The sequence below is a fragment of the Sciurus vulgaris genome, assembly GCF_902686455.1.
Source record: "Sciurus vulgaris genome assembly, chromosome: 6".
Classification (NCBI taxonomy): Eukaryota; Metazoa; Chordata; class Mammalia; order Rodentia; family Sciuridae; genus Sciurus; species Sciurus vulgaris.
Window position 1 is genome coordinate 68758324 of NC_136466.1, and position 27509 is coordinate 68785832.

The window sequence follows — 27509 nt, forward strand, 5'->3', positions numbered from 1 at the left end:
ATGGACATCCGGAAGCTAAGTTTGTCATAACTGTGTATGAAGTAAGATGAATCTTATCTTATGGCAACCTTAGAACCTGCTCCATCCTCAGTTCCTGCTTAAGGTTTAGTGACCCACCACATCATCTGCCCACAGGTGATTAAATTGTAGAATTTCCTGCCTTAAACTCTCTGGCCATGGGCTGGCCACCAGTCAATGACCTGGTTCAGCAGATGGCTGAGCCCCAGCCAATCAGATTCATGCTCAGGAACTGAGGCTGGGAAGCAATGAATTCAGAAGCTTCCAGGTGAAATTCTATGGAGAATGAAACAGTGGCCATAAGGGGTCCTGACAAGCCAAAGTTGGAAGAAAATAAGGCTGTGAAGGACAAAGATGCATGCACACTGTAGTGGGAAAGGTATCCAGGGGGGAACATGGAGAAGTAGTAGCTGGTCCTCAGGAGGGCTAACATACTAAGTAGCTGAATGGTGGCAACGTGGAGCCCAAAGTGCCACTCTTCTTCCTCTGACCTGCCTTCCACATAGCGCTCTACCTCCCTGTACTTCCTGCTTTGATTGTACCCTGACAGTCCTGAGCAGCCTTTTCCAGGTTCCTGGCACTGGGGAAGGGCACTGTGTTATTCTTTACCTCTGATGGAACTGGATCTTGGAGGGCAGCCTCCCATCTCACCCTATGAAAGGGGACTCAGCACTTTTTCACAACCTTCAAATCCTCAGTTACTGTTAAAAGAGCAACTATGACCATAATTATGGCAGGAAACTTTTATTGAGCATTTATGTGCTAAAAGCTATGCAAAGTGCTTTCCATGAACTATTTTAGTCTTCACAACCACCTTATGAGGTAGATACTGCTGTTATTTCTACTGAACAGATGAGGTTTATGGAGGTCACGTAACTTGTTCATTGTAAAACAGCTAATAAGCACTAGAGTTGGAATATAAACTCAAATAATTCTGTCTTCAGAGCCCAAGCTCACTGATTAACAAGGAAATGATTTTTAGTGATATCGTGAGATGCCATGGAAGATTTGCATTGCATACCACAGAAGAAACTCCATAAACTTTTCTTTAGGCATTTCTGTTCCTCCAAAGTTCCTCTCACACTGACAACACCTCCCCTCTTCTTGTCTCCACTCTGCTACCAAAAATCTCAACCTGTATGCTTTACTCAGCAAAACTAGAGCATAGCCCTTTGGAGGACCTATTCCACCCCAGTTTTTCACAGACACACCGTCCAATTTCACAGCTGTGCAGTAGAGCCAGGCCAGCCCCCATGGTGACGTGTAGCAAAGTGATCTGGGAAGGATCAGAACCTTTACAGAGAAAAGGGGCCATCTTCATAGGTGGCAAATGCCTAGGTCAGCCCAGTGGAGCAGAGATGGTGTTTTCTTACTTATTTACTACTAATTCCTATATTTCTATATGAATCAGTAGTGAAGTTAAGCATAAGACTATATATAGCAGCATATACAGAGTTTTGCTTAAAATCACATTGCTTGCTTGTTTTGGGGCCCAAAGTGTTAATTACATATTCAGATTCTAGATGACGGTCTTACGTTTGCCTGAACATTTCTGTACAGAGATCTAATTCTTTACCAGGGGAGCCAAGTTCAGTGGGTTATATTATGAAGTCACTTGTACAAGTGAACCAAAAACAAGGAATGAGGTGGGAAGCTGGCTCTGACTGAGTTTCAACAGCAGCCTTTTGACTGTGCCAACAGAGAGAGCTCTCTATGTTCCAGTCAGAGCCAGCTGTGCTCAAAGTATCAAGTCAACTCTGGTTTTATTGTCTCCATATTGCCACTGGAATTGGTATACAATTGAAAAGAATAAACTCTAGGAGCTGGCATTTCCAGACCTGGAAGAGAGCCTGGAAAAATCACCCAGGTATGCAAAGAAAAATACAGCAAGGAGAGAATCTTTCTTTGTAATACTGAACCTGGGTACTTGATTTTTGAGCATAAGATTTAACTGATTCACATGGAAATTTAAGACAGAACCTATAACTGGCTGGTGAAAAAGAAGGCATTAAATGTAGAATTTCTCTATAGACAAAGAACCAGAAAAATGAGCTCTCAGTCTTATATACAGATTTGGGTACTGCATGAAAATTAACTGGCAAAACTTCTCCTGACTACATAGCAAGGCAGAGCCTCTCTCTTCACTTATTTTTTCTTGGCTATTCAAGTTTAAAGAACTACTAATTCTCAAACTTTCCCATTCCATATAAGGTCAGAAAACAATCCTACAGGTATGAATTAAATTTCAACTTAACAAGATATTTGGTTTAGGGGTTTATTTAGGAAATTGTTACATGACCAGCATTAATATATTGCGAACTGGGAAGAAAAATAGTACAAATATGCCCTCAAAAAAAAAAAAAAAAGTCTTGGAGGGGGGGCAACTTAAAAATGTAATATTCAAATGACTGAGTTACTGTTTTTCACTTCTGTTGGCATTTTTTTTCCCTCTCTACCTCATTTTTACAATCCAGATTTTAAGTTGTTCTTTTTTTTTTTTTTTTTGGCACCTAGAGATTGGCACCACAGAGACCTCTCCGGGGAAAAAAAAATTCATTTGGGACGGTGCCTCATCTTTTCTAAGCCCAGTGCTTGACAAGTGGCAGAGTCTGAGAGGTAAGGAAGGCTCCTAGGGAACTGGGGAAAAAAGCTGGATCCTAAAACTAGAACTTCTCCTCTGTAACTCGCTAACTTGTAAACTGGACCAAGGCGGAGAAGGAAAGTATAAGCTTCAAAGCAGATGCAGAAGAACTAGGGGTGTTATGGAATCCTTGCCCACACAAGGTGCAATTGCAAAGATAATACATTCAACAGTAAATATTTTTGGGTAAATGGTCATGCCACTCACTACTTAAAATCTGTCTTGTATTGGCAGCAATGCTCTTCCACGAATATAGATCCAATCTCCTCCATCTGAGCAGTAAGCAATCTGAGGATAGAGTATAATTTTGTTTCTTTCATAGAGTTTGGAATATTGACTTCAACAGTAGTCTTTCAATAAGTGCTAGTTAATCCATTGGGAAGGTACTGTCAGATCTGGCTGATTCTAGATGCTGATTCTGGATGCCAATTCTGGATTCTACTGAGTGTGCACAGTGCAGTCAGGCTTCAGCAGCAGACACTCAGCTGTGGTGTCCTAATCCTAAAGGAAGCATGAGATGAAAATAAGCTTGCATCACACAGAGACTTAAGGGTAAAGAGGAGAGCAAGAGCGACTGGTAGGAGTTTGCTAATAATTAAATACTTTTCAGTGTTCTCTTGGGATAGTGTGGGCTCCAACTGCTGTCTGGGATGATTACGTTGGCCATGTCATTCACCAACATGTGGATTTTGTCTCTACTGGATTAGCATGTCCAGGATTCCCATGACTCCATTTCTTGATTCCTGATCTCCTGCCAGTTTATTTTCACTGTGACAATTGAATATTGTAAATGCTGCCACAGGATGACTAAAGACATATTTCCTCTAATTCCACTTTCACACAAAAAGTCAAGGGAAGAATGGGAAAGAGGATGTATGTGTTTGGGGGTGGGGACTCTTTCTCCCCCAGAAGAAGCAGGGCATTATGTGGAGCTGCCACCATGAGGACTATGCCATAAAGCACAGTACATGGAGAAGGCAGGAGAAGACTTCCTCTGAGACAGTGAAGCCAGCACACTCTGGATTTGCTAACTTTCAAGGAGCACGCTTCAAGTCAAAGTGCAAGAGCTAGTGGGCTTTAACCATCTTTGTCAGGGATCTTCAACATGACGACAGACTTGCCCATTCCATCCTCCCATTCTAGTCTGGTGCAGCTAAAATTCTAGTCTTCAAATTTCACCTACTTAAATCTTCTAAGGTTGTGAGTACAGTGCTGAAGAAAATAGATGGTACCTGAGCTTTCCAATTTGCTCAAAAGTGAGGTGATTTCTACTCCATATCACCAAAAACAAGACAGAAAACCTCTTTTTAGTAAGTAATCACACACTTCTACTCTTATAACAGAAGTTGAAAGGATTATAAAATTATTAAAATAGCCCTTTTTTCATTAGCACAAGCAGGTGATCTTGGTCTCCTGAAGGTAGGGGATGGTGACAAATATAGGTGATTTAAGCAGTATGTCTGAGGTTACCAGGGCAACTGCTGATTATTATTGAGGAACTCCAGGCATCTCCATAAAGGTCATGAGTGAAGGTTTTCCATTATATATGCTGTTTTAAAATGGAGCTTTTAGAGGAAATTGGGTAGACAGCAGATGGAGAATGACAGATGATCAGGGGAAATAACTATCTATAGCTCAAAGATAACTGAACTACTTACATTTCACAATGTTGGCTGGGGGTTGTGGGAGGGGTTCAAGAGTAGATGCTCAATGCTAAAATGTACTTTCTGCTCTCCTAAGCCAGAGCTTCCCAGTTTTAGTGAGAAATCTGAAACAGTCCAGAGGCCGAGGTCTAACTGCATTCACTCAGCTCCCTGAGAAAGAGCTCAGTCAACTCCATAACAGATTTCCTCTGCAGTGCCCTGGACAGGCCAGTCTGGAGAGGAGTCGTCTGGTCACTGAAGAAATGATTCAATGACCTTAATTTCATTTACGAAACATCAAAAGTAACTTATTCTTGTAAAGGACTTGTTCTTTAGTCAAACAGTATCTCAGATCCCTAGTTATAGAGGATATAAATCTTTTTTTTTTTTTTTTTTTGGTACCAGGGATTGAACTGAGGGGCACCTAACCATTGAGCCACATCCCTAGCCCTTTTTTGTATTTTATTGAGAGACGGGATATTGCTGAGTTGCTTAGGGCCTCACACATTTGCTGAGACTGGCTTTGAACTCTCGATCCTCTCAGCCTCCCGAGCCACTGAGATTACCGGTATGCACCACAGCGCCCAGCTATAATTCATAGCTTTAAGAGAATGAATAAATGGTAATTTTAAAACTAAGCAAATCTATTTTTAATTGCACTTTTGAAAGTGAACAATCAAGGTGGCACATGTAAACAATTCCCACGTGAGAAAGTGGTAGTATTGAAATGAAAAGCTGGCATTCTTGAAGTAGACCCTTACCCCATCTGCTTCTTCCAGAGGCTACTGCACATTCATTCCCTGGCTCTTCCCAGATATTTTAGACGTACAAATGCTTGTCTTGAGTCTATACCTCTGGACTCTTATATAAGTAGCATTACATAATACAAATGCTTTTCAAATGTAGTTGCATATCAAAATCACTTGGGAAGCTTAAAAAAAAAAAAAATGCCAAAAAGTTCAGAGCCCACCCCAGATCAATTAACTGAGGCCCCAGGGACAGAGTTCAGGTGTTGGCTGGGATGCTAATGTGCATGCTGGCTTGAGAGCTACAGCTACACACTGCTCTGCACCTGTTTCCCACATCATGTACCTTAGAAGCCTGCTATATATTAGCACATAGAGAATTACCTTGTTTCTCTGATGTACTGACCAGTGTTCTAACCTACGATTTCTTCAGGGAGTTCTATATTGATAATTACTGCGGCTATTTCCACTGCAACTATGCTAGATACCATTACTTGTCTCTCCAGACCCATTCTCCCACCTACTTTCTTCTCTGGAAACAATGTGTGGATGACATCAGTAGGTCTTCTGCACCCTCTGACTTCCTGGTGGGTTCACCAGTGGGGAGCTTTTGCAATTAGCAGGAAAGGATGGAGAGGGCTTAGACTTTTATTCCACTGCGTCAACGGCACCTCCACCTAGCTGTGACCCTTGACCAAAGTTCACCGCACCTTTCATGTTGCCAACTCCATCCCCACTTTCTTCACTTCTAGATTCTGGTACCATTTCCCACTCATGTCCATTCAGTCTCAGGGTAGCAACTGGCATCTACTAGCTGTGGTATGGTGTACTGTCTCACCAACCCTCTTATAAATAAACCCTTCTTGATTATGCTATTTTGATTATGCCGATGTTTCTTCCTAGGGTGCTAATACATCATCCTTGGGTGGACATTACTGGCTTTATTTGTGGACAATAAATCATCACCTTTTTTTTTTGAAGACATGGCTTCTCCTGTATAGGACAACTGGAGGTAAGAGGGTAGTCCTTAAAGCAGCTATCGTCCCTTTTCTGAGCGTTTTTGGTATCAGCCAAGGAAAAGCCCCATCCCAGCTATTTTCAATTTGTAAGGGATATTCAAAGGAGCACTGAAGTGATGTCTTGGTGAGAATCACACTGCCTCCTTGTGAAGGAAGTTGAGAGACACTGGAAGAGAATTTGATAGAGCAAATGCAGTGAATGACTAGGAGCCCGAATTTCAGAATGACATTTTTGCAAAAACTGTTTTCCTTTTTGCCATAACGGCAGTCAAATTAACACAGAGTCATAGGCTGCAGAGGAATTCCGGAGGCTAAATTATTCCCCAGTGAAGACTCAGATTGCAATTAGTTTCCAGCCTAATTAGTGTAGTTCCAGTTGGCTCCACCCAGAGGAGAAACAATAGGGTAGGTGGTTTGACAAGGCTCCCTAGGGTAAACACTCGGCCTGTTGACTTCCTGCAAACAGCTTCAAGTCTGTCTTGTAAGGGAGTGCTTCTATTGATTTCAGTGTATTTTACTTTGTAATTAATTCAGTTTTAGGTATTTCAATTCATTTAAAAAATCTCAATGTTTTTAATCTGGGTTGCTTTGAGTCACATCAGGGTCAAACAAAAATAGAGTGTCTATCTATGGCCACCACTGAAAGAAATCAACACCGGGGCTTTTTCATTCTCGGGGCAGTTTAAGAGCAAGTGATAAGTTAATAAAAAATAGTCATGTGTTGTTTAATGATAGGGATATGTTCTAAGAAATGCATGGTTAGGTGATTCTGTCACTGCATGAACATCACAGAATGCAATTACACAAATTAAGACAGCTACAGGGTCACTAGGTGATATAATCTTATGGTACCACTTGATAAACGCAGTCCACTGTTATTGACTGAAACCTTGTTGTCTGACACAGGACTTACAGTGGCAACCTATGTTCACTGACTGCTTACTCTGAACCAGACCATGTATCAAGTATTATGAAAGCATTATTTTATCCCTATCCTGAAGATAACTTTAAAGTATTATTATTATCATCATGGTACAGAACTGATATTGTCATCAATTTCCCAGAGGGTAGTTGACTTGCCCAAGTTTACGCAGTTAGGAAACATTAAAGTGAAGGTTTGATCCCTATAGTCAAGGGGTCCAACTCAGATCTTGCCTGATGAGATCTCCTCTCACTTCCCACATCAGTTTGGGAAACACTAACTTAAAAATACCAAATTTTTAAATTGAGTATCCATATTGACACATATCCACCACTTTCAATATCATATACCCTTGAGAGTTGTTCTTTTGTCAATACCAGTATCTTGATCTTATCCTGTTACACACCCAGGAGGTGCTCAATGCTTGATTGATGCATCCACCTTCTAAGATTTGTGACCAAAAGACATGCATTTGCAAAGCAGCTGACTGGATTTCCTTGGGGAGTCTGGAAGTGCATCACTGGTGAGCTAATTGGGTGCCTTGGAAAAGTAACCCCCCTGCTCAGCCACAGAAGCTATGATTGATCTCAAAGGCCAAGGGCAGGGCTCTGTGAAGGCCCACTGCAGTTATCACTGCATGGACAGAAAGTGTCTGTGACGACATAGGCTTGGCCCTGAGAGCTTCAGAATGAGGTAAATTCCAATTTAATTTTATTATTGCATTTCTGGGATTTGGACCTGAGGATGCTCTACCACTAAGCTACATCTCCATCAATTTGTTTTGTTTTGAGACTGGGTATCCCTGAGTTGCTGAGTCTGGCTTTGAACTTGAGATCCTCCTGTCTCTACCTCCCAAGTAGCTGAGGTTTTAGGTGTTCATCATTGAGCCCAGTTTCAATTTTATTCTTGTGGAAGTCTATCAGCCCAATGTACTATGCCACTGAGCACTATGGTTATTCAGACTTTAGCACAGATCAGAATAACCTGCAGGGTTTGGTAAAACACAGAGTGCCAAGTGCCTGCTCAGGAGTTGCTGTTCCCATGGGCCAAGGTAAGAACCTGTACAACTTATAAGCCTCAGGTGATGTCCATGATGCTCGTCCAGAGTCACTATCTGAACTACTGCATGATCTCAGACGGTTCCCTGGAAGGACAGTGTAACAGACCAGAGGAAGGCTTTGGAGGATCTGTGTGGCTTTCTAGATCCTTCACGGATCCTGAGGCTGTTTCCAACTGGAATGCTTCCCTTGCTAAGTAAGCATCTGCCTCTCAGATTTACTAAAGATGTTTAAAAAATAGTACTTTAATGTAATTTTCATTTATCCAATTTAGAATGTGAATCCAACAGTAAGATCTTTCAGATTATATACACAGTAGGAGAAATAATGCCAAACTAATCCTACCTGAGAAAAATGGCACTTTAGAGTTCCTCAAAGCCCCCTTACAGGCACAGTAGTGCTGGAAACCATGCCCAATCCTATGCCCATTTCCTTCCCTAAAAATTCTACCTAAAATTTGAGATTTAAAATGCTCAACACCTGGACACACATGTATAGTGCCACAAGGCATTTGAGGGCAGCTAAATTCAGAATGAGACTCAGTCATGTCTTTAATTAAACATCAAGGCTTTGAGCATGTACTGTATGCTATGGCAATTTGGGGAATTGTTTTAGATTATTTAGGAAGATTAATAGGTTTATGGAAAAAGTACAAACCTTTTATATGATTTTTGCCTTTAAAGGGAAAAACAAAAGGACAATATACATGAGGGGAAACATTATTCCATCTGTGATTTCCACGCTGTCAGAAAACAGGGATGTGCCTAGGCATTATAACAGTGTCTTCCCAGCCTCCCGTATTCCTTCTGCTGACAGGCTGTAGAGATTCAAGTGCCACTGATGGCCCGAATATTTGGGAAAGAAATCTTGCTGTGTCATGAAGCATGAGGGCTGCCTCAAGCAGTTTTTATATTTAGGGACAAAAAAGAGTAACCACTAATAACCAAACACATTTATCCAGTAAAATAGGGGTCACCAGGCAGGAATCTCTATCCCCTCCCAAGTGAATCCCAGTTAGGCTCCTGATTGGTGAGGGAGGTATCATTTGGGGAAAGGAAAAACTGACATGAGGCCACTCAGAAAAGATGATGGGGCACACTAATAACAATCTCCAAACATCAAGGGAACGTTATTTGGGAAAGATGTAGCTGTGGCAGCCCCAGGAGCTTAAGGTGACAGAAGGATTATTTTAGGCATGTCCTAGAAACAAAGAAGAACTCAACTGGAATCACCAGGGGGACTGTGAGCAGGAGCAAGAAAAGGCAAATGATTTCTGGAGAAAATGATTATGCTTTCAAGTTATTGCCCAAGTTTGTAGGTGAAACCGTCTAAAGAGACCTTTTCAGTTTGCAGGTGGGTGAGAAGCTGAATCCTCAATCTAACAGGGAGATCCTCCTCCACAGAAAGCTAACCCAACCACAGAGGAAAACTTCCTCTTTCAAATGCTCACATTTCAAAGAATGACAAATAAAAGACAATGCTAGTAGAATAATAGCTGCCTGTCAAGGTTTAACTCCTTTGGCATATAATAGCAATGGGATGATAAAATTACTTTTCTTTGTTAAAAAAATGCCATTAACAGTTGCTTGTCTAATGCATATTATTCATTTTGAGATTCTTTAATCTCAACAAATAACAGCTATGCACACGGCTCATCAGGTACCCCATGAGATTTGGAGGTTTCCGTATTTTCCAGGAACAGGTGTGCCTACCCCAGCTGGTTACAGATCAAGGCAGGGCTGCCCACCTCTACAATAGCAGTTCCTCTTCTGCAGTGATAGCTCATTGGATGGAGAGAGCGCTCTGGTCTCAGATTAGAGGTAGGGAGCTGAGAGGGAAAGGTGAGTCCAACAGAGGGGACATTTTTCTGCAAGGGAAAAGTGTATACCAGGGTTGAGGGAACAGAGAAAAAGAAAAGAGAATGTGTGGAGGGAGTTCTCCAAAATAATATTTATACTAATGGCTGTAATTCAGAGTGCTAGACATGCAAATAAACTACGAAGGATGACCTCAATCTCCACGCCACCTTTCTAAGGGAACTGAAGTGGAGAAAGCTAAGAAACTTTCCTCCTTCTCCTCCAAACCTCTATCTCCTTCATCCTGCCTTAGTTTTCTCCACAGAACTTCTCACCATCTAATACAGTGGGCACAGATTGTTCTCCTGTATCCACTAGAATATAAAATCCATGAATGCAGTGGGCACAGTAAAATACATCTGTAATCCTGGGTACTTGGGAGGCTGAGGCAGAAGAATCCCAAGTTCAAGGTCTGTCTTAAAACATAAGTAAATAAAAATAAAAAGGAATGGGTATGTAGATCAGTGGTAGAGGGTCTCTGGGTTTAATCCCCAGGACACACACATATAATATCCATAAAAGCAGGCAGACACTCTGCCTTTTGCACTGAAGCTTGAATCTAGAGCCTGGTGAATGCTGACACGTACACTCTACCACTGAACTACGCCCTCAGTCCCTCTAATTTTTTTTTTTTTTTTCAAATCACTGTATCTTCAGCACTGAAGTACAACACCAGCTTCCACTGAGTATTCAGTTCATATCTGTTGAATGAATATTGACTGAATAAGCAGAAGATAAGTATAAGTTTAGAGATATCTCTCTAGACAAGTTTACCCTAAATGTCATCAGAGAGCAGCTGAATCAAACTGAGGAGTCAGGCAAACAACCCCGCCTAGAAGCAGCCCTTGTTTATCCTTTGGATTCCACAGACTGCTCTTTGGCCATTAAGATGGGAGAGGATGGTTGACTCTGGCAGAATCTGCAAACCTTTGGCATGTGCACATCTTTTAGGTCACCAGAAATAACTTGGAAGTGTGTGTGGGGGGAGGAGGGAGAAGAGGAAAGGATGAAGAAAAATTATTATTATTTATGGGACTATTGAGCAATTAGTTTTAAAGGTGGGGACCACTTGGGCAGGGAGATCTCGGAGGTTGGGTCCCACCACTGTTGTAATCAGCCCTGCCCTCCTAACCTTCTTCCAGCCTTAACAAGCCCCCTCGCCCCCACCACAGTGGTATGAAGAAAGCATTTGCCTAGGAGTTTCTAATTTGGGGGAATTACTGCAATATGTTATGTCCATGGTGGGACGTCCCTGACTTCTTTCTCAGTATTTGTTTACTTCCTCCTTAAAAGTCACGATCTTTCGGAAAGGAGTCGGCATCATCCACCCCTACTAGTCACTGTGGAAGGGGAGGGTGCTCTGTAGGCACCCACTGACTGCCTCCTTTGTTGGAGGTGGGGCAGTCCCATTTCTTCCGTCCCAGGGAGTAGGAGTTGGGTGAGTTCAGGGCCAAGAACTGATCCTATCGGCCAGCCTGTGTTGCTGCCAGGATTCAAAACCAGGGTTTCCTGCTTTTCTATCCAATGTTTGAGCCATCTTTCTTGCTTGCCTCAGCCATTAGCTAGGAATTTTGTTTTGTTTCTTAATTTCTTAGAATCTCAGTTATGAGTCATTTTCTTTCAAAGAAGATTCTGAAAACTGAAAGGCGAGTAGATTCCACGTGGCACCGTAGTACAGTGAGAGCTTTCCACACCTTCCGTTTCACGCAGGCAGCTCAGCCCCATCCACAGGCAGTTGCCGATGACTCTGAGGTCACAAAATCACAGGCCTGTGTTAGTTAACTATTGTTGCACATCAAACCACCCCAACTCAGTGGCTTAGAACAGCCACAATGTATTATCTGTCATGAGTCTGTGGGCTGAATGGGCAGCTCTTCTGCAGGTCATGCCTGGTCTAACCCATGTCACTGCCTTCAACTGACTGGTTGCCTGGGTATGGGGCTTGTCTGGGAGTGCTGGGCCTCTCTCCCCAATGGTTGTTCATTCTCACAGAGACTAGGTTGGGCTTCTGTATGTGGTGGTTGGGTTCCAAGAGGATAAGAGAAGGTGCAAGGCCTTGTGGCCAGGGCTGGGAAGTCATATCGTGTCACTTCTACCACATTCTTTTGGCCCAAATAAGTCCCAGAGTAAAGGTCAGTCGAGATTCAAAGGCTCCAGCTCTTAATGGAAGGAGTAGAAAAGATTCTGGGCCATAATTAATCTATTGCAGGTCAATAGGCAGAAGATCTAAAGGAGTGGAGAAGGCCAGTGTTGAGATTGGAGGGCCTAGACAGCATCACCTCCAAACCAGTACCACCTAGGTTTGGTGTAGTAGTCTTCTACCATTTCAAAAGAGGATGAAAATCTGGACTTTTAAAACAATATTTGTAGACTTACTTGCTTATGTATTCATTTATTTTGGGGTACTGGGCATTGAACTCAGAGGCACTCGACCACTAAGCCACATACCCAGCCCTATTTTGTATTTTATTTAGAGACAGGGTCTCACTGAGTTGCTTAGTGCCTTGCTTTTGCTGAGGCTGGCTTTGAACTTGTGATCCTTCTGCCTCAGCCTCCCCAGATGCTGGGATTACAGGTGTGTGACACAGTGCCTGGCTAGACTTTATTTTTTAGAGCAGTCCTAGGTTCACAGAAAACCACATAATTCCTTTCCCTCACCCCACATTTCCCCCCAATTATTAACATCGTGCATTAGTGTGGAACATCTGTTACAACTGGTGAACAGATATTGATACAGTATTATTAACTAAAGATCACAGTTTATATTAGGATTCACTCTTTGTATTCTGTGGGTTTTATGGGTGTTGACAAATACTTGTCCTGCATCTACTATTATGGTACCATGCAGAATAGTGTCACAACCCTAAAAATGTCCTGTGCCCTAAACATTCACCCTTTATTCTCTCCCTCTGAATCCCTGACAACCACTGATCTTTGTTCACTCCCCTGGTGATGTACCACGCACAGCACCTTTTCATATGCACATCTGCATTCTGAACATCTTTGGTGAGGTGTCTGTTCAGATTTCCACCCATATTTTAATCATGTAGTTTGTTTGCTTATTGTTAATTAAAGAGTCCTTTGTATTTCTTGGATACTAATCCTTTATCAGATATGACTTTTGCAAATATTTTCTCCCATTCTCTGGTTTATCTTTTTATTATCTCACCAGGGTCTTTCATAGGGTAGTAGTTTTTTGGTTTAAGGGAAGGTCAACTTAATTTTTTCTTTCAGTAAGAAGTCATCGTCACTCCTAACATCATCTAGGTTCCCTTCTGTTACCTTCTAGAAGTTTAATAGTTTTGATTTTCATATTTAAATTTATAATCCACTTGGAGATGATGTTGGTGAAAGGTGTAAGGTCTTCATCCAGATCCATGTTTTTGCATGTGAGTGTCCAGTTGTTCCAGCAGGAAATCTGGATTTTTATATGAAGTCTCCTTATTTTAAAGGTCTGTTCAAGTGTGTGTTATTGTTGTTTGCTGGTAGTGGCAGGGAAGCAACTACAACTTCCTTCCCCTAACATATGTGATTTTAGGTTGTATTTATCCACCCTGTATCATCTCTATTTCCTTGTTCCCCTTTCCTAGAATGCTCCTTCACCTACCCAGCTAAATCTTCCTTAATGTCCTCCTTACACTTCACAGATATTCAGTTAATATTAAACTCTTTTTTTGAGGGGGGGATAATGGGATTTGAACCCCAGAGCATTCTACCTTTGAGCTACATCCTTTTCATTTTTTATTTTGAAACAGAGTCACTGTTTCCAAGGCTGGCCTCTAGTTATCTTCTTGCTTCAGCCTCAAGAGCAGCTGCGATTACAGACATGCACCACTATGCCTGGTGACAGTGAACTCTACACACACTTACAAGCTATAAAAGGTTCCATCTTGCATTGCCATATGCCACTGTTTTCTTCAAACTGTAAACTCAGGAAGGAAAATAAATGTTTTAGTCAACTTTTTCACTGCTATGACTGAAAGACCCAACCAGAACAACTGTAGAGGAGAAAAAGTTTATTTGCGGGCTTATGGTTTCAGAGGTCTCAGTCTATAGATGGCCAGGTTCATTCCTTGGGGCTCCAGGTGAGGCTAAACGTCATGGTGGAAGAGTGTGGCAGAGGGAAGCAGCTCACATGGTGCTCAGGAAGCAGAGACTCCACTAGCCAGATACAAATATATACCCCATAGCCACGCCCCCAATGAACCGCTTCCTCCAGCCACACCCGGCCTGTCTCCAGTTACCACTCAGTTAATCCCATCAGGAATCAATTCACTGATCAGGTTAAGGCTATAACCCAATCATTTCTCCTCTAAACCTTCTTGCATTGTCTTACACATAGCTTTTGGGGTTCACCACATCCGACCATAACAAGAATTCTTTTCCGGTTTACCCTAGGGGATCTGGGCACAAAATACATTCAGCAAGATTTGCTGATGATTTCAGACTAGCTGGACTTTGGTACTAGTTTATCAACTGCCCTTTGATTTTTTAGGAATCTAGCTGAGACTCTGCCAAAAATTTGAACACAGCAGCCTTGCTCTGGTGTGGGCAGAACGATGGCAACACTAATTTTGATGTCTGATTTAGCTTTATGTTCATACAAACAAGAGAACCCTAATCTCCTTGGAGAACTAGGAAAGGTTTACCAGAGACGCAGAAAAATGTATTATTGGAGGCACCAAAGTACACTGAGTAACGAATGTGTTTCTTTCATTATGATTTCTACATGGTCATGATGATCATTCACTAAGAAAATGAATAAATGAAATAAAAAGAACAAACAGTTTCCTGGTGACTGCTTCCCCACCTTATGACTAAATAAAGTCAGGCTAATAGTAATTCTCTGTCTCTTTGCCTTTTGTTTCCATCTGCATCAAATATTCTTATTCAAGGACCTGTGCATACCTCCAACTGAACACCAATGGAGGGAGTGAGGGGCTCCAGATCTGAGGTCCTGGTTGGCTGTGACCGAGCCTGGTCACCATGGCATAGTGTGCTGAGATGTCTCAGAATGAATTTACTCAGGGTAAGTACAATGGCTTCCACTTGCCAGGACTGCCTAACTTCCACTCATGGTCCATCCAGGCAAACCCCAGGCAGATGGACCTGGGGAGGCGAGAACCCAGGAACATGCCTTGGGCTTGAGGGATAGCTGGTGAGCTTGTTTACTGAGCTCACAGGAGCTTTGGCATGGCCCCCACTCAGGGACCAGGCAAATGCTAGCGTCAGTATTGGCACTGCCTCTACCTCAAGAACAGCCTTCCCTGGCTTCAGGAAGCACAGGTGGAAGTCAGAAACATTCTCGGTTTGGGGACAGAAGTCTTGTTGGAAACACACTTACATGCCTTCCTTTAATCCTCCTTCAAAGACAAGCAAGTAGAACTATTTTTGGTATCACCCTCACTTCCTGGGAAGACTTCCAAACCTGCACGAGACAGGGAATACTCCACCTGGATGGTCTGTAGTTGGTCGAGTGATCTCCAGTATGTAATAAAAAACAAATCACACGTAGATATCTTAAAACATTAAAAATCCTAAGGCGGCTCCTCTAGGACCTGTTTAAAAGACATAGTCCCCCTTTCACTTAGCTGCCTAAACAACCTCTCAGTACATGATGTACTCAGTGGTGACTCAGGGGCCCTAACAACCGCTAAAAACAAAGATTAAAGACCACTAGTTGGTATTGGTTGGCTAAGGTCAGAGGGTGTTAAGCAACCTGGGGGAGAAGTTCAACTTTGCTCATGCTGAGCAACAAATAACTTTAGCAACTGCTAGGTACAGAAATGTAAACCAAATGGAGGAAAAGAAAAAAAAGGCAAGAAGAAAGAGAAGAAAATAGAATTGTCTGAGTCCAGGAAATCTGGTAGAGGAGAGCCTGAGAAAACATGCGGAAAGGCTGGGAGGTTCCTCAGGCAAATCTAGTCATAGAGAACCAGAGGAAACCCACTGCCATAAGATGGGTAGATTCAACAATTTTAAGCTCTTGAGGCACTGGTCCACATCTTGAGCAAACACATTACCGAATAATGGGCCAGGAATTAGACTTCCTGAATGTCCATACAATGCAAAGCTGCCAACAACTAAAAAGAGACCTGATTTTCTTAAAGATTTTATCTTACACGGTCGTTACCTTTCCATTATAAGTACCTCTTAAGTCCATTTTGGAGTCATTTTTCCTTTTAAACATTTATTATCCCTTAGTCTCTTCTAAGGCAAAAAATTATTAGACCCATTTTGCAGATGTGTAAATATCTTAAAGAGATGGAACCTCAGGGTGCTGTCACGAAACCAAAGCACACAGAGGGTCAGGAGAAGGCTGCTGACATTCTGGTGTCTCACCCGAGTGCTGGTGTTTCTCCAAGAGAAACAATTGCCTGGAGACAATCTGTGGCTGAGCCTCAAACTATTTTCACTAGAGAAAGGCAAAGTCAACTCTGTTCTTCCTGACTTTTATATAGCTAAAGCCTGAGAGTCCAGCTGTTTTGGTCGTGGCCTCACATTCTTTCTGCAAAGGCTCTAGCTGACAAGATTTATGGGATGGTCTGAAGAAGCATACTAAGCAATGCTGGATGAAGCCACAAGGGAGAACTTTCTGGATCTAGCACGGTAGTTTCTGTGAGGGAGAGGACAACCAAGTCTCCAAATTGCCTGTCTTGGCTATAGTGCTTAAAGCCCAAAATGAAGCAAAAAAAAAAAAAAAAAAAAAAAGGCTCTCTTATAGACTCTGGTGAAAGATCACAGTTATGCTAAGGTCTGAGAATGTGAAGACACAAAGGGCAACTGGGGGCTCTTCCTTTCTGGAAGTGGGCACAGAGGTAGCACTGAACATTTCCAACACAGCCAGGGGAAGGGAAACTGAGACAACATGAATGAAACAGACTTGGCTACTGACCTACGGAGCTACTACAGTCCCTGGATATTCATGAAACTAAACAAAATTGCTTTTCATGCCCAGCAGCCAGCACAGGCAATAGCCATCACCAAAGCCATCTCAGCAGGACAGTAAATCAAAGTTCACCAAGGCCAAGAAGCAGTATGTTAAGAATGGTGACTCCCCTTTGAGATGATGATACTTAAAAAAATCCAACAAACTAGCCAACTTCCAAGTTTAGGGAAAAGAATTAAATCACGTTCATAGGACTATGGCCCAAAGTCAGGTGGGACCAGAGAGTAAATTCTGGCAGAATGGCTGACTGGGGCCCTTGTGTGGCAGGTGGGTGGACATCATACTTACAGTGAGTTGGGCCGGGTGGGCTTGACCACATCCAGGTCTGGGTCACTGGAGTTCATATTGGGCTGTAAGCTGCTGCTGGAATTAAGGACACTGTTCGCATTTGATGAGACAGATTCCAGACTGGAGTTGATCATGCTGTTCCTTTGTTCCTCTGCAGGGAAAAATGCCACAAGCCCCATGTTAATATTGTATAGGGAAAGTCTATTTCTACATGAAACAAAAACTGGGATTCTCGAAGCTTTAAAAAAGGGCATAGGAATAGGCTAAAAATTAAGGGTGAGAAGGGAAGAGTCAAAAGGATGGATGACATGAAATTTTAGAGCAGAATCCCTTCCTCGTCGTAGCAGGATATATCTTTACTATGAGCCAGTCTTTTTCCTAAGAGTGGTCCTGCCATGGCACCATAAACTGTGCCTTTGACTAGTGAACTCCTTGCATTCAAATAGATGCCCTTGGCTTCCATGACACTTGCCTTTTATCTCAAACTCCAGTCTCTAGTATTGAACAGGCCATGTCCTACCTGCATTTCTACAGCACCTCACCACAGAATATCTACTATTTGTCTACCAATTTCCTTATGACTCAGCCGGTCTAAATTCCTGACCCCACCCCAGACACATCCTTCTGGGTTGCCTCCAGCTCCACGTATTTGATGTTGAACTGCAAGTTAATTCTTCTATATACAGGGCTGTACGAGGTTGCACAGTAGTCTGCGTATGACCAACAAAAAGCTAAGTCCATGGTCCAAGCATTCACAATCATGCTTGGAGAATGGAATCAATCCAGGAGAAAAGAAACCTGAATTCTCTTCAAGAACCCATCTCTGGTGGCTGTGTAGCCTCAGGCAATTTCCATTTGATTCAGATTCTTGATTAATGAATCTACAAAATGGGGAGAACAAGAACTGCCTTGCACAGCTCACAGAGCTGTCATGAGGATCAAGTGGGATCATATGTAGGAATGTGTTCTATAAACTTTAGAATACTGCTCAAAGAAAAGAACTTTCTGTTTCTTCTCATCTTCAAAAACTTGGAACCATGCATTGAAAAAAACATTTTGGGACTGATTTAGCTAAATGACACAGGCACCACTGGGGTAGCAAAATACAGACTTGGAATATCACTCCTGTCCTGCAGTCATTACAGATACACCATACAAAAATCAACTGATGTTTCTGGCAATTATTTTGCTTGTCAAGAAATAAATGTGGGTTAATTCTTAATTCTTACTGGGCCTTTTTGACATGAGTTAGATGTGTACTATATCTTAAGAGGGTAGACCGGAATCACTAACATGGCAACTGACAGGTCAACGTTGGAACTCAGATCTCTTTAAGCAATAAAGGGGGTAATGTCATAAGAAATGCTTTCCCCTTTGCAAAAGTCATGTCATGTCTGTACAAAAAGACATGCTTACAAAATGATGTTAGAGAAATCCTCACAAAACTAATTCTCTCTCTCTCTCTCTCTCTCTCTCTCTCTCTCTCTCTCTATTTCTATCTCCAATCCCCCTAGTATCTTGGCAAATTCTAAAAGCTCCAACAAACAGGTAAAAGACCCACGAGGCTACTGGGAGGTTCCTGGACTCTTAAGCAGATGTGGATAAAAGTAGACTATTCAATTGATTACTGAGATTTAGAATTATTCACAATTCAAGGGCTTAACTTTCAAACAGAAACAAAAAGAAGGAGAAAGTATAAGTTAAATTCAGCAGGAAGGTTAATAGGGCCTGTAAACAGGAACTTGCTACTAGGAAGAGAAACAACTCTCAAATTACATAATTGGGGGATCATTGAGAAAATGGATACACCACCCACCAGTATGAATCAGTATAAGTAAAATTTTCCTTTGCACAAAATACTTATATCAAGATTCCTGAAGACTGAGAAGAGCTCAAGACCACTATATAAAGAAAGGGAATGAAGATAACATTTTTGTGACCTTCAACTGGAGACATTTTCTGCTTCACACATGAAGAAAAGTGAATAGCTTATTAATTTTAGTTTAAGAAGCATGAGCGGCCAAGTTTGCATGACACAATTGTCTGAATTCTTAGGAAAAAGAAGAAAAATAAATACAGCTCATGTCTCTCCTGTGATTATATTCACTTGTCCATGAGAGGGTTATGATCCTACATCAAAAATAATATCATGCTAAAATTAGTAGCATGGTAGTACTAGAGATGGAACCCAGGGGCACCTAACAGGGAGCTACATTTCCAGATCCCCTGCATTTTTATTGAGTTGCAGAGGCTGGACTAACACCCTTGATCCTTCTGCCTCAGACTCTGAAACTGTTGGGATGAGAGGCCTGCAGCACCACGCCTAGCCTTGATATTATGTTTTGAAAAATGTTATCAGGACATTTCCCCTCCCCATTATCCATTAGAGAAAAGGAATATCTGAGATTAAATCTTCCTCAAATTTCATTTATTCAAGGAATGTTTATTGAGAATCTACCAAATAGGGTCCCCAGATAGTAGACTCCTACCCTAGTTTTAAATTTTATTTAGACATATCTGTATTTATCAACTTGTACATATGTGTCTATATGTCTACCTTCCTCAGTGGACTATGAGCAACTTAATACAAAGCTTTGAAACCAAAATTGAAAACAATATTATATAAAGATGTTTTGCTTTATAAAATGTCAGAATCCTGATTTTCATAAGATATTATTCTAAAAACTGGATTTAGATAGTAGGTTTTAAGACCATGTCTGTTGTTATAGTATTGCAGACTGGTGTCTCATCACAAGCTAATGGGGAAGACTTCGGCAAGTGTAGCACAGTATTTGTCTGAAATAAACCTGCTAGAGAAAGAAGATGGGGTGGAAAATAAGGACCCACTATGGACTAGAAAAGTCAACAAAATAACAACTGATTAAACTTGAAGGTTTCTAGTATTTCATTTACTGCAGGATAACAGGCATTCTTTTCTTAAGAAATAAATTCTTTTTGAGATTCTAGTTTGATATGTATGGGTGTGTGTGTGTATATAGATAGAGATAGATAAGTAAGTAGGTAGATAACATCAAGGCCTTTCACAGATGCATAACCTATAATATAACAAAAGCAAAAGATCATGGAAAGGAGTCATTTGGTCAAGAAGAAAACACAAAAACTGCATCATGAAATTTCAGGGCTTTGCAGTCAAGACTGTCAAACATGCATCCTAGGAGGCAGGCCCTGTATTGGTATTCCTTGATGGACCATATAACAAGGAAATCCAGAAACCTGGCATCCCTTGCCTACAAGACAACTGCAGTGTTTTACAGATAAGTCTCATTATCTGTGGTCTCATTGTAAGTTTCAGGTAGAAGATCTAAGCTGAAAAGCTGACAACCCTGACTGAGGGTAGATAGAAAGGTAAGGTTATTCCATAGGAGTGGAGAGTGAAATCAAAAGCAAACAAAACATGTTGGTGGTTCTGGCAAATGATATCAAGACAAATTCTAATTTGGAATAAAATAAGGAATAATTCAGTAATGTACCTCAAAATAGGAGAATTTTTTTTCTTCCTGTCCTACAGGTAAATGAGTCCCTGCTCCTAACAGAGAAGCACAGGCAGACGCAGCCTAGAAGACTTCTTTTAAATAAAGATCAACTGAATCCTTCAAATAACAGAGCTGGACTTCAAGTCACAGATGATTCTGCCCAGCTCTGGTATCCTCAATCAGAAGGTCTAACAGAGGACTGATGGCAATTACGTTGTTGGAGGAAAAAATTATAGTATAGTAGACTTCAAAGGAAAAACAACCACCAGTTCTGAGTCAAATCAACAAGATCATAGGGAACCATTTAAATGACAAAAGGAGAAAGAATGCCCGACTCAGGAAGGTCCCTGTTGGTGAGAACGTTTGCCTTCCTCAAACATGTTTGTCAAAAAGAATATTTCTTTGTATTAGTTTCAGAAAATAAGGGCCTGGAAACAAGCAAATAATGAAACAAAGCCCCAAACAATTATGCATTAGTTACGTTCCTTTCATGAACATGCATTCTAAGGACTGACAAACTGGACATGGGCTTGGTCCTTAAGGAGGCCTGCTTCTCAAGGGCAGGCACGTGCTGCTTGGCCACACAGTGTCCATTCAAGTGACTGTGAGGTCATCATTCACCATATACTCCTGGTACCTAGGAGTATACCACATATACCAAAGCTCTATGAATGGTGATAGATAAATAATGTGTGTAAGGGAATCATCTGTAATCGCATTTTATTCTCCTGGAACAGAGGTTTGTGTGATTGGATTTTTCAGGTGCTTCAGACAGGGACCACTGATGTCCTTGAAACCAAAGTACTGCTGATAGTGGGCAGCCTTTTTGTTTTTTGTACAAATCAGGAGTGGAAAAACATGAGTATGTAACCAAATCACTGCAACTAAAAAAGGAAAGCCACAGAATAATTTTGGTGATATTGTACTTGTTCTGGGGGTTGCCATGGAAATCTGGGAGCTAAGCTACTTCACTTTCCATATTTACCAAGTGATTCCTGTTCACTCTAATGGCAACCCCTTCACATACGGGAGGCAGGATCTATGTTTATCACAGAACCCACAGACAAGGCCAGGAAAGCGCATGCAGAGCCAAGCCAAACTCACACGTCTTGGCAGGCCTGAACATGTCTGGCCCACTGAGTATGTAGAACTCAGGGTAAATATGAAACACAGATCTTCGACATCACTTTGGGGGAGGTTTTCCACTATGTGTGGAAGTCTGTAGGAATTCAGGCTAAAATATCATTTTTCCATGACACCAGAGACTTGAGGTCAAAAACAAGAGGGAAGAGGACTCTTCTTTCTAAGTAGCTCGAGCTGCCTCACAGAGCCAAAAGAAAGGAACTCTTTTCCTACACAATCAAATGAGGAGAAAGGGGAGTTACCAGGCAGACGGAAGTTTTGCAAAGACGCAGAGTTTTATACAAAAAATAGGAGGGCACAGGCAAAATACCTAGAGGCCTTCCCGTGCTGTGGCTGGGAGAGGTGTACTTTCTCCTGCTTGTTAAAGTTTTGCAATGAAGTCTGTAATGTATCATCTTGACAAGATAGGATGATAATAGCATGGCAGCTTAATGAATTTTGCAATAAAAAATGATGAGTGCACAGCAATTTCTCAGTTTACCATCTCTGGGAAACACCCAAGTACATGGGAAGCTTTGAAACTGACTTTCAGAGGCCTTTTCTTTTTCTTTTTCCCCTGTAGTTTTTGCTCCTGATAGTAGTGGCATGCTGAATAACAGTAAAATTTCAGGTGGTCTGATTTCATGCTGACTCAGTCTCAGTCTCCATGATAAAAACTAATCTTAAAAAGCAGTTTGGGTTATATGTTTGGACATATACAAACGGTTCAGGCAATGTTTTTTAAAAAATCTTCTAAAAAAAAGCTTGGCAATGATGGATTGAACAACTAAATGGTAAGTGAAAAAAAAATATGGCCAGTTACATTGTTTAGATCATACACACTTGATATTCAAACTTTTGAGAGTTGGTCTTCGGTACGACGGTCGGCTCTGGTTTTGGTCCTGTGTGCACTGATGAGTGCTCGCCCCACGGCTCTCATAAAAACCCTTTTCTTTGCAAAGGGAAAAAATGCCAATAAAACTGGATTTCACGAGAGAATGGGGAAAGCATTGTGGCTGGCCTTGGATTGAACTGATTCACAGGAAGGAGACATGGAGGCACAATGGGAGGCCTGACCATGAACCACCATCATTTCAGAAAAACCACAAGGTAGGAGTGAACCTCTAATTAATGGCTGAGCCGGGAGCTGAATGATCAGTTGGATAGATGCTCCGCTACTCGCAACTTAGCCCTCTTTCCTACTTGAGAACTTACTTTTAAGTGGATCTGCTTGCCCCTCAGCCTGAGGGTGCCCACACTGCTTACTCTGCCCCTCTATGGAAGGAAGAAACTATGTATTTACTTATTTTCATATCATTACTCATTGCAAAATGGGCTTGAGATAGTAAATGGAAGGTACAATTAGGGAGTTTTGCTTCAATAACTTAAAAAATTGATATATAATAAATGCACATTCTTCTTCAATTTAGAAAATACAGAAAAGCATACACATATACAAATATCCTGCATGAGCCACCCTCCAGATGTATTTATTTTGGCACATAACTGTCCAGTTTGTTCTGCTCTATGTAAAACTACTTACATATACACACATACACACACTTTTTTCTTTTAGGAAATAGGATCATATCACACCTAATGCTGCCTTATGTGCTTCATTCACTTAGTGCTGATGCCCGAGATGTGAATCTTATTTATTTATTAATTTACTTACTTGCTTACTGTGGTTCTGGGGGTTGAACTCAGGACTCCATACATGCTATCACAGAGCTACATGCCCAGGCCCTTCATGTGCTTTAGCCACATAATGATCTATGCTGAACTTTTTTCTTGCCATTAGCTTTCCACACATCATTCTTAACAGCTACATCAACTATGTGGTTTTCAGTCACACACTAACCACACATAATTAAGCCAATAGTCACATTATACGTTCTGCAGCCCGTGTGACAATAGAACTCACGTGGACAAACATGTCATCTGCCAGAGCAAATGGGTGTGTCCAGAACGCCCAAGATCTCCAGAGGCAACTTGAGAAATGGCACATGCTATAACTTTGACTGCTTAGAGAAAGGCATAATGTAAGCCTTTGAATACTATGAATTCCAATTTTTAAGGAGGAAGACACACATGAGAAGTATGTAAGTTGAATTCTCCATCTCTCACTAGGCCTATCTGGGAGAGGGTCCAGGATGCATTAACTGAACTAAAAGAATTAATCAGAGCTATAATCCCAGCAACTAGTTAACATGATCCATGTGAAACAATGCCCAGGAATCCACTGTTGCCTCCCCCCAGCACCGTACAACAATCCCAGGCTGCTGATACAGTTGTACTCCAGCATCAAATGTACTCTCTCTGGAACCAGAGCAACTCAGCATCTCCCCCACTGTGGGCCTCTCCCTTGGAATCTGCAGGCTCCAGAGGGGGATTATTTCCTTAGTCAACTATAAGGTAAAACTATAGCCTGATGAAAATCATCATAATTGTAACTAGCTAACAGTTATTAGGTGCATATTATGTTCTAGGCTGAGTGTCAAGTACTTCACATGCACTGACTCGCTTAATAATGACAATTAGCCTCTAGGGCAGCTATTATTAGTGATCAATTTTACAGATGAGAAATAGAGGCTCAGAAAAGGAAAGTAATGTCTTCCAGGTCTCAGAGCTGGTTGGAGATAGAGACAGCAATAAAACAACTCAGTATGACTGCAAGACCTCTATTTTCAACCACCATGCCAGCTGCTCCAAACCCTGGTAGGGAGTCAGAGATGGTCTGGTAATAACAGAATACAAGCAACTCTCACTGTCCCCACCTTGCTAAGTCAGTGCTTCTCTAACTACAGTTGGCATCAGCATCACCAGGGTGCTTTTAAAAATACATAAGCCTGAGCTCCTGCCAAGATCTACTACCTCAGAATATTCTGAGGAAGAGATGAAACATCTATATTTTTAATAAGCTCTCTACAATCTAATGCACACTCAAGTCCAAGAACCTCCATTCCAAGAAACTCTTTTCAACCTCTTGATGTACATCCTAAAAATCTGGGACAAACCCAGTCATAAATGTCACTCTGCAACTGCTTGGAAGAAATCAAAAGGTATAAGACCTTACTGCTGATTCCGCCAATCCTTCTGGTCTCCCTTCTACAGCTGTCCTTAAAAAGTACAGCTTGGATGTCAGTACCTTTCACCTACAAATACCAGTACCATTTCTGCTAGATGATATATTTGTGTGGAAACTTGGAGATTAAGTAGTAATCTCCTTGCTACCATCCGTCTGGCAGCACAGTTGAAAAACCACGTTCCATCTGTTCAGAGGTGATCGCAAATGAGAGTATCTTGGTCCAGGATATTAAACCCACTACTGAACACATAGTACTCTTTGCAGAGCCGGTGCTAGATCTGGAGGGGAGGTGGTCATGTGGCAGTGGCCTGCCAGTTTGCATATTAAGGAACCCATTTAATATAGTGCAACTGCCCCCATGGTAGTTTTGGAAGCAGGGACAGATGGCTCTTATTGCTTCTGTAACTCAGCCTAGCAAGGTTTTCATATCTGTACGTCAAGAACTGACAGAGGCACCCTACTGGAGATAACATGGAGATATAGGATGGAGTCCACCTGGGTAACAAATTTCTCCTCTGCCATTTGCTGGTTATATGACCACTCACCCTCTCTAGCCTTAGTTTACTTGTCTGTAAAGTGTCAATGAGAATCTACCTAACAGGATTATCAATTGTGGGATAAGAAGAGATCATGATGGGTTTTAGGAGGCGTTTGACACACCGGAGGAGCCATGATTATTTTTTATTTTTATTGTTGTTACTGAGTGAGACTCAAACCTTGTTGGACCTCAGAGTCCTTTATCAAATACGTCCATTTATATTTCCACAGTAGACTCCCAGCTCCTAACAGGCAGAACACCTTTAACCTCCAGGTGTTCCTGAATAGAACTGGAGGCATCTTCGCAGACTTGGTCACAACAGCCCACCTTCACAGAGCCACATCTCCTATGGAACTGTCCCACACAATCAAACTGAATAATGATCGTGAATGATGTAGCGTTGAGGTAGGCTGGGTAGAAATCTAACTCATTGCTAGGTGACTGAGTACATGATTTATAAATGTAAATAACTATAAATCCCATCATAATAAATAAAATATAAACTTAATTTTCCTCCAACTAGAAAACATGGACATGTACCTGTGACATAATTTTAAAGTTTAAATGATGGTTCTATACACAGTGCCCAGCATGAGAAACCACATAACAAGTTATACAGTCAGATACATTAAACATACACAAACAGAAAACAATTACTATGAGAAAATGTCTTCTAAGTTCAATGTGAGGAAGTTATTTTTCCACAGTCCTCTCCTCATTTTAGAGACAGCTACTCCCTGCTATTTACATAAGGATTCTCCCCCATGCTCCCTCTATTATATACCAGAGACTTCCTCAGCAGAGACTGGGACACTGCTTTTCTTCGTTATCTTTCTCAGAATCTTCCTTTTAAGAAAACATTCCTTGACCAGCTACAGACAACTCTGATATCTAGAGTCCTCTCATCACTAAAACATTCAGTGGTTTCCTGATGATTTGCAAGCTTTGCTATGACGTTTTCTAAATCCTGCCTTTTCCCATCATTCCTTCCCTCCTTTCCAAAGTTTTCATCTTACAGCTACTCCCATTTCATTCCTGGCCCCATTTCTACCACACACTGCCCATGCCATGAGGAGTCACATGCTGCTTTGTAACTGACCTAAATCTCTACCCAGCACAGAGCAGGAGAAACCATCTGGCTCCTCATTCTGGAAAGTGACCACTGTCATTGTAAAGACAGCTTTACCTTTAGGGAAAAGGAAAAAGTTATCTGAGAAGACTCCACACTCATTGCCACAGGTCAAAGAGGAAGAGTCGTGGGCAGGTGCCTGGGCACACAACTGGTCTACCTACGTGGAAGGATAAACTCCTCTGGGAAACAAGGACACATCTGTGAGCATCATCTATTATACCAAGTGCTTCTATGGGTCTGAAGTATAGGTAGAAAGACAGAGGACTGCTCCTAGTGAACTCCCAAGGTGACTCTCAGGAGCATCCTCTCTGGAAAAGAGAAGGTAAATGACAATCTGAGGCAACAAGTATTGGCACAGATCCAACTCTGAGAGAAAAGAATGGGCTACAACTTGTGTACAGAGCAGGCCACTGCAGGGGGGAGGGGGGGAGCCATAATGAAGACGAGCAGCTGGGACCTCTCCAAGAAAGGCACCTAAGGAGCTAGTCCAGAAGCCTCAGCACCATGAAGCATCTAAATGGGACTGCAGAGGTGGCTGGCCAATGAACACAGAGAGCTTACCAAACTCTAGTACCCCCTCAGTGAGGAAAAAAGGAGCATAACTGGACTCAAGAGAAATCGGGTGGACACATGTAAGAGGAAATGAACTTCTGAAAAGTATGGTATGGCAAGTCTGAAGGTAGAGAAGAGGTATGTGTGCATGTGCTTATGCCCATGTGTGAGTGTGTGTCTACACAGTACATTTGCTCCAATAGGGCATTCGCTCTGTGGCAAGAACGTGAAGAAAGGTAAGGTCACATCAAACCCGCACAGGTGTCACAACAAACTCAAGTGCACAACAAAATAATGACGTGAACAGTGAGTGTCCACAGCTACGTAGAGAGCCACTGACAATATGTGACACGATTCTAGTCAAGTGGACAAAAGAAACCTGAGTTTGACTTAAATTAAGAGGATGGAGTGGAGTCAGTCAAAATTAAGGGCTAGATCTGGGA

The 27509-nt window shown here is 41.8% G+C and overlaps 1 protein-coding gene across 7 annotated transcripts in view; it reads right to left on the reverse strand.

The window, feature by feature from the left end:
• The window catches only part of ARHGAP26 (Rho GTPase activating protein 26), a 419232-nt gene that overhangs the window by 65653 nt on the left and 326070 nt on the right, over nt 1–27509 (reverse strand). For all 7 annotated transcript variants that reach the window (XM_079146081.1, XM_079146082.1, XM_079146085.1 and 4 more), the window contains exon 20: nt 17141–17291. In XM_079146081.1, coding sequence (XP_079002207.1) covers nt 17141–17291 — 151 coding nt within the window. The remainder of the gene's footprint in view (nt 1–17140; nt 17292–27509) is intronic.